The sequence below is a fragment of the Solenopsis invicta genome, chromosome 4 (genome assembly GCF_016802725.1).
Source record: "Solenopsis invicta isolate M01_SB chromosome 4, UNIL_Sinv_3.0, whole genome shotgun sequence".
NCBI classification, from domain to species: domain Eukaryota; kingdom Metazoa; phylum Arthropoda; class Insecta; order Hymenoptera; family Formicidae; genus Solenopsis; species Solenopsis invicta.
In genome coordinates, this window is record NC_052667.1 from 2,805,358 (window position 1) to 2,813,785 (window position 8,428).

At 27.8% G+C, this 8,428-nt stretch overlaps 1 protein-coding gene across 1 annotated transcript; it reads right to left on the reverse strand.

The window, feature by feature from the left end:
- Nucleotides 1-177: 177 nt before the first annotated feature.
- Nucleotides 178-8,058, reverse strand: LOC120357471 (UDP-glucosyltransferase 2-like). Its single transcript, XM_039447867.1, has 6 exons — nt 7,127-8,058; nt 6,619-7,045; nt 3,330-3,752; nt 2,194-2,425; nt 1,346-1,571; nt 178-1,110 (listed from the first exon to the last, which is right to left on the reverse strand). Exons 2-6 carry the CDS (start codon nt 7,015-7,017, stop codon nt 825-827), a joined length of 1,566 nt encoding a protein of 521 aa, XP_039303801.1. The 5' UTR covers nt 7,018-7,045; nt 7,127-8,058; the 3' UTR covers nt 178-824.
- Between the last annotated feature and the right edge of the window lie 370 nt (nt 8,059-8,428).

The following is an 8,428-nucleotide window of genomic DNA, read 5'->3' on the forward strand; positions in this document are numbered from 1 at the left end:
ATACGAGACAGTTTATATTACAAGTATTTTTCCATCTGTCTCGTTTTCATATTTGGCTGCCCTTTATAAATATACATTATACATATTATATGGTAATGCTATAGATAGGGAATCCGGTGCATAACGGATATAGTTATTTCAAATTATTTTAAACACATTAAAAATAAATAAATCACATTGATTTTTTACTAAACTTTGGACCAACAATGTATTTTTTATTGTGTACATCTACTTATCTGTTTGAGTATACTGAAAGTCAACATTCTACCATTACATTTTAGCATTGAGTTACAATTAATTGTTCATATTACAATGCAGGAGAAACTACGAGGTTGTAGTTTCTGTGTTACTTACTTAAACTTCTTGAATTTTATATATGGATATTTATATGTACCTATATATTAAATTGACACGTCCAAAAAAAGTTTATGTAAATTTAATTTTTCTACTAGATACAATGTAATTGTTTAATGATATGTGTATTTTGATCATCCATATAATGCTCGTCTTGTTCTTCATTTTGTGAAAAAAAAAATAAAAGTGTCTGTATATAATGAATATGGCGTATAAACGATATATGCTTTTCTACGAATAAAATTAAGCTACCAAGAAATCCGTCGAAAAATTATATTACATTTAATAAATATTTGTTGAAAAATATCAAAGCGCGATACATACATTTAGAAAAACACGAATCTCTTTTATTTATGTCTCTCAATACTTTTACTAAGAAAGTTATATAATTATATTTTCTTCGATATATTTGTGTACAGAGATATAAACATAAAGCAAAATGTACAGCATTGTTTATCGTTAATTAATGATTAATTTGCTTTAAACTTTTTTGAATGTAATGTATTAGTATCTTTGTGCCTCAATTTTAATATGAATTGCACAATGAACACTATTATAGCGATAACGATTGTTGCGCAAAGTAGAAGAAACCCGATCACATCGATGAGAGATAATTGCCACCAGGTCATATCCATAGCGGGCGATCGCAAAGAATTTTCGCCGTACCGGATGACGTATTCGATCCAATAATTAGCTGTGTCGATAGCATCCAGTGGCCGATCGAGGAATCGTTGGGAAAGATTCCGCGCACTTTCCCTGAAGTAAAAATAAGTTATAAAAATGTACTCAATACCCGTTAAAATAGATCATGTAAAATTCTCTGCGTGCAAATTTAAGATAATAATGAAACACAATTATTATTGAGCAAAAATAAAAAAATGTGAAGAAGTTTCGAGTACATTATCTCAAATATACATAAACATTTTTTATCCGAATAATAATTTGCGACAATAATAGAATTATCACAAGATAAGACTAGCGTCTTATCTACCTGTACAGAGGGTCTTGTAATATCGCGTTTAAGGCTGCATCCATGCTTTTTTCGGTAAGTGTTTTAACATCCAGTCGTATGGCAATGTTTCTGGCAACGTATGCGTTGATATTCGTAAATTGATCGGCGAAAAGTGGTAGACCGATCATGGGAACACCGCATGATACCGCTTCTTGGGTGCCCATTAGTCCGCCATGAGTGATAAAGGCTCTTATATTTGGATGTTCTATAACATTCATTTATATTAGATTGTTTTATAATTATTAATTTCTATCATTTTAATTTAGAAAATAGAATTTGCAATAATTTGCAAATACTTGGAATATTTAAAATTAATATATAATTGTTAATATTTTATATTACTATTAAAAATAATAAAGAAATTATTATTATTGATAATATAAATATAAATATAATATAAAAATTTTAATTTAAATGTCAATAATAACTTATTAATTTTAAATTATTAATATTAATAATAATAAATTGTTATAATAATATATTTACAGTAATATTTACAAACATTATAATGATTTGCTCTCTGTTTTTTAAATGCATCCCTTAAAGAAAATCAGTGCAATATAAGTAAATAACTATTTATAAACAGTATAATATTAATAAATTCTTTTATTTAAATTAAACATTTAAATTAAAATTTTGAATAAATTTATAATTTATTCCTAGATAGTTAAAATATTGGAGGAACTTGAGCAATTCACAAGATGTAATATTCATATATTTATAGCTTGAAATAAAGGCTTCAATATTTCAAACTTTGCTGATAAAACCGTCATAAATAAAATATTGCGATACGTAGAAAAAATATAAGTAAATAAAATGAAACTCACTTAATATCTTAAGCTGCGGCATCCAAGGAGACACGTGAATATTTTCCGGCAAACCGGGTGGCAGTTTCTCTGGAGCTGGTATTTTCATTAAAATCCGCACAGGTGCTATTTTGCCTAAGGAAGCGTAAAGGATCTTCAGGAACTCGCGTGGAAACGTTTCAATCATCACCATCGAGCCAAAAGTGAAATATATAAAACCATCTTTGCTGTCGTCCATCCATTTCTTTAATTCCTGCAAGAGCGCTGAGAAAATCAACTTTGAACATTTATTAATGCTGTCAGTAAATATACTGTTTGCTAATAGCATTAACAACCCCTACAATAAAGACTTCCGAGGAAACGTCCTTTGTCTCTTCCGTTAAGAACGTTTGAATATCCTGACAACGTTCCTAGGGTATTCTCGAATAAACTGGGTCTGTGCGTAATGTTACGATGTTGATACTTACGCTATCTTTTGCATAAATATATGTATACGAAAAGATAAGAAAACTACAATTAAATATTTATAAATAGGTGCCGCGTTATGACACGTGGTATGACACACCATTAATACGCTATAATGTTCCCCATATACTATTCTGTATTTTCAATTTTAAAACGTTATTGCAAAGTATTTCATGATAATATTACGAAATAATATTACTAGAATATTACAATACAATCCAAAATTATGAATTCTAATGCAATTGTTATGTCAATCGATAATAATTCAAGAATAAGCAAACAATTTATTATTGCATAATCTAGAAGATAATCTATAAAACATTTTTTATGTAAATGGATAACAATTAAAAGTAGTATTAAAATCTTTGTTTTACAGAGATGTTTTTTCCTATTAGTTCTCTTTAACTCAAGGAAGCACTAATTTTCGGAGCAATCTTTGAAGATAACAAATCGAAAAAAAATACGTTTTACTGCAGTTTCACGCATCAAATTATCTATCGTTTTACATGATATAATACTTTGTAACGATGAATACTTAAAAGTAAAACTTAGTAGCAGTAAAACTAGTCTTTTTTTTACTATAAGTTAAAAATTTTATGGAGTATCATGCGTGCGAACTCGTGATCCATTGGTGTATCCTATATCGAAAAAGTGAAAACAGGCACGAAAAGGGGTCGTAAGAACCGACTTACAGGTTGCAACGTTTCACTTTCAGTATAGACGTGGAGGCCTCCCACGTCCACCACGGCAGGTGTCGTCGGGTGTATCCCATTTAGCGTGATGTGAGAGTTAATGAGGATCAGCGACACCTTTCTCTCTAATTCCCGTACGCCCGGCATGTCCGGTCCGAAGTTCTCCCTTATCAACCTGGTTTGCTCCCGTGTCGTCATGTAATGGAATAACCACTTGTCGTAAAGCGTGCGTAAGACATTATACAGACGTTGCCAGAAATTCATAGGGGCGGTGAAAGTTAACATGTTGTTTGGCACAAAGGCCAGGTTCTCAGGTTGACCAACCATTTGATGTAGCCATGGGTACAGCGACGTAGTGCTCACCCCGATCAAGGGAACTTTCAATAAATAGGCGATGATTCCGAGACATTGCGCGCCAAAAACCTAAGAAGGCAGATCAAGTATCGACTATTAAAGAATTTCATTGTATCAGATTGAGATGATTGATATTTTTTAACAAATATTACATCGGTAAGAAAGGCTTTTATTAAAAAAAGTAAGAAGATAATAATTTAAAATATATAATATTGCATGACAATATTGTTTGAGAGCTTGGAAAATAGAGAGAATCGAAAAAACACAGCTGACCGAATAAAAGCTGATTATTTATCATTATATATATGATAATATATTATTTGTATAATGATACAGTTTTTAAAACAGATTTTAATGTGCAGTCCAGAATAAGAGATATATCTCTTTTTCTCTGTCTGGCATATTGCAAATAAAGCTGCATTTTATCTTGTGCACATGTAGAAATAGTTATAAATAAAAATTGCAGCGATCATCCAAGACTAATATTTTATTTCTTGTTACACATAAATAAAAAGAAAAAAGTTTGTCTTCATAGTGTGTGAAATTTTGTATTGTCATAAAACTACAAGAAATATTTATATCATATCTCATATTATATAATATCTTATATGCCATTGCATATCTAGATAAAGAACCGCAAACCGCAATAAAAACAATTAGCTTTTAAAAATTTTTAGAATTTGATTATTGAGATCATATATATAAGTATATTCGAGAAAAATAGTACCAAATTTTTAAAATTCCAATATTTTATAGTTTAATTTTTTAAAATTGTTAAGTAACCTTCATAATCAAAGAATTAGTGCTCGGCGCATTTTTATGTGCGGTTGGTATAATAATCACTGTTTAACATGGACCAAAAGAGCAAGCTTAATAAGTTTAGGTTGTTTAATATTCTCTTTCACCTAAATCAGAGTTTTTTAACTTTGTGTACCGCAAAATGTTTTCAAGCCTATTACGAATGTTTTAGAGAAAGTAAGAAACAAAAAAATTGAAATAAATAAAATGGGAATAAAGCGTAAAATAAAAAATATTTAAAAAATGGAAAAAATTACATGAATTATATTGAGTTTACTCTTAATTTTATTAAAATAATATTATCATTATAATAAATTTATTTTTAGAATAATACAATAAAAAATAAAAACTTTATTTCTTATTTGTATTTTTTCTACAAAAAAAGATTATTTAAAAGCATTTCTAAATATATATTAATATTAAGAAGTGCTTTTAAATATAAATTTTTTTTGTAGAGAAAGATATTAATACTAATATACTTTTTAAACAAAATTCAACTCTAATTTGTCCATTTTGATTTTTAACTCAAGAATTTACATTCCATTAAAACAAAAAAAATTTTATTCATGTTTGTTGATAAATAAGATAAAATTTGATATTTATATACATTAATCAAGACAAAGAAATAATCATTGCTTTGGTTTGTCGTCATTTAAAACAATTTATAATATAATAATTTGTTAACGTCAAGGCCCGTATTTTAACGTTGTACTAATAATGGAAAGCTTATTTGTTACGCGAATAATGCTTATTGACTGTTAACTCGTGTAAGTTATTACATGATTAGTTGCTCAATATTAAAACAAAATTATATATAACTTTCAACAAAAATTTTTAACGTTTTAACGAACAATATTTTATCAAAATCATGTAAAACTACGTTCTATATATTATGTTGATGTTAACAAATATTGTAGATTATACGTAAAATACCAGCACCCTTTCTCACAAAATTATTTTGAAAAGTGGATAGACGTTCTTTAACAAATCAGTTTTGGGCAAATATTGAAGCTGTCGATATATCACAATTTCAAAGATATTAAAAATATATTTAGTTTCAATTTGATATATTCAAAATTTACTATTGTTTACAATTATTAGATATTTCTATTTTATTGACATAAACATTTTAAATAGCTATCAAATATTTAATTGGCCTTGTTTCATTAAATGTTTGGTAGCTATTACTAAACATTTTTTTCCGGTATATCAATGAGTGCTTCTAATGGTTAGCTACAGGTCTAGTCTGTTATTCTTAACGACAGTTTTGTTATCAAAAATATATTTTTGCACCGATTATGTGACAACACAATGATAATATGAAAGCCTTCTTTGGTCGCAACTAGATTTTAGTGCCTATATTTATTCGTGTAATTTTATATACTTCTTCGAATTCAACTAGAATGTGCGCCGAATTTTTTCCGGTCGTAACACAGCATGTCGAATAAGAATTAGCAATATCATAATTTTTATTAAATTAATTAATTTAATATAATAATTGAATTAATTTAATATAATAATTGAATCAATTATCATATTAAATTAATTAATTTAATAAAAATCGTGATATTACTAATTCTTATTCGACATGCTATGTTACGACAGGAAAAAATTTGGCGCACATTCTGGTTGAATTCAAAGACAATCACACGAATAAATATGGGCACTAAGATCTAGCTGCGACTGAAAAAGGTTTTCTTATCATTAAGTTTCACTATCGTTATAACGTCGTTGTGCACATTGGTATAATACATGGTAAAACAGCTGCGCAACAACATTATAACTATAACGAAACTGTCGTTAAGAATTACAGAATAGGTCTGCTGATTTTGTTTAATTGATAAAAAATTATAAGAAGATAATAACTTTTAATTGTAGATTACAAAGCAAACTTCAGTGAATATTTTCATTTTGCAACCTTAAATTTAAAAATATAATTCTCTTATTAATCTTATGACCCATTTTTGATAATCGCTTTATCAAAATATTATTCTATTTTATAAAGTGTAGAAATTAATTGAAAAAATAATAATTAAAACATATTTTTAAAACCAAATTAAAAACTATTCTTTTTTAGTAACTGCATAAATTTTTATTACTAATTTAAAAAGAAAGAATATAATTTTTTATTCTGTACCTCCATTAGCACTGCGTCGTAAGGCGGATTCTTCGGTTGCGCCAGCTCTTTTATTTTCGAATCTGCTAAGAGTTTGCAAAGATCGTTTCCTCCTATCGTTCCAACAACGTGCGTCTGGTTTTCACTGATAAGATTATTCATCATTTCATAGCTCATATTATTTACCAACTTCAGAGTTATTGGCACTGTCACAATATCAGTGTAATTTGGATAAGGCTTTTTCAATGGAAAACTTGTGACCACGTCGATTTGATGGCCCTTTCTGACCAGGCCTTTCATCAGAGGCTCGAACATAACGAAATGACTCTTTACTTGTAAGGGAAACAGTGCAAGCAAACGATATCCATTGCAAAATGACAGATATGACAACCAAAGGAAAATCAGTGGTAATACTCGCATTTTTCCGTAATTTTTTATAACTTTCAGTCTAAACATTCAAGAATAATGAATTAACTATGCGTTAATGATTAATATAAAGTCATGGAAACTCTGTTATTTCTGTACTTACTTTCCTTTAATCTTGTATTCTGTAATAATTTTTTTTCTTCCGTGTCGTGCAATTGTCAGCGCTTAGACGATCTTTTCTACATATATATATATATATATTTGTAGATGTATGTATAATATAAATTTATTTTTAGTATTTAAATTTCAATTTAATTCGTTATTTAACGTTGATTGTAATTAATTAAATTGCTCTTTTTCAATATTATATCGTATTGCCAGCTGTACGTAATTGCACACGATTACAGACTGGCGATTTTACATTTGTGCTCAAGATACATGTTTAACGTATAACGCATAGTAGAAACAAAAAATAATTTCATGTATCATAAATGCATACTATAAGTGATAATGCTATGCTTGAATACATACGAAATATGATTGACGCTCCAGATACGTTACTCGCAAATAATGTAATGATAAGAAAGCATTTAAATATTATATATATTTGTATTTGTCATTGATTTATTTGTTAGGAAAAATCTCTGATAACACTCGCACTTTTTCATAAATTAATATAAATTTTGATCTAAACACTCATAATAATAAACTATGCGTTGTTGATTAATTTAAAGTCATCAAAAGTCTGTTACCATAGTACTTAATTTCTATTAATCTTGTATTATGTATTGATATTTTTTTTGCGTGTCATACACTTGTCTCATCTCTTCTGCATTCATATCCGTAGATATATGTATTAATATAAACTTTCTTTGAAATTTGTTCTTTATTTGTTGTAGTATTCAAATTTCGCGTTAGTCCTTTAATTAACATTGATCGTAATTAAATAAATCGCACCCTTTATTAATAATATATTATATTGAAAGCTGAAAGTAATTGCGCAAGATGGCAGATTTTAGATTTACGCATAAGATATATGTATAACATATAACGCAGTAAAAAATAAAATTTCTTAGAAAGTTTACTCTAAATTTTAAATTAAAATAACTCAAAAGTTAAGTTAAAATAACTATAATTTTAAGTTATTAAGTTAAAATAAGAATTATTTCAACTTTACTTTTGAGTTATTTTAACTTAAAATTTAGAGTGGACTTTCTGGGACATACAAAAGTGTTAAATTTGCATTTTATTTTTTACAGTGAAGTAGAAACATAAAATGATTGCACGTACATTTAATATAAAGGGCAGTTAAATGAATACGAGACAGTTTATATTACAAGTATTTTTCCATCTGTCTCGTTTTCATATTTGGCTGCCCTTTATAAATATACATTATACACATTATATGGTAATGCTATAGATAGGGAATCCGGTGCATAACGGATATAGTTATTTCAAATTATTT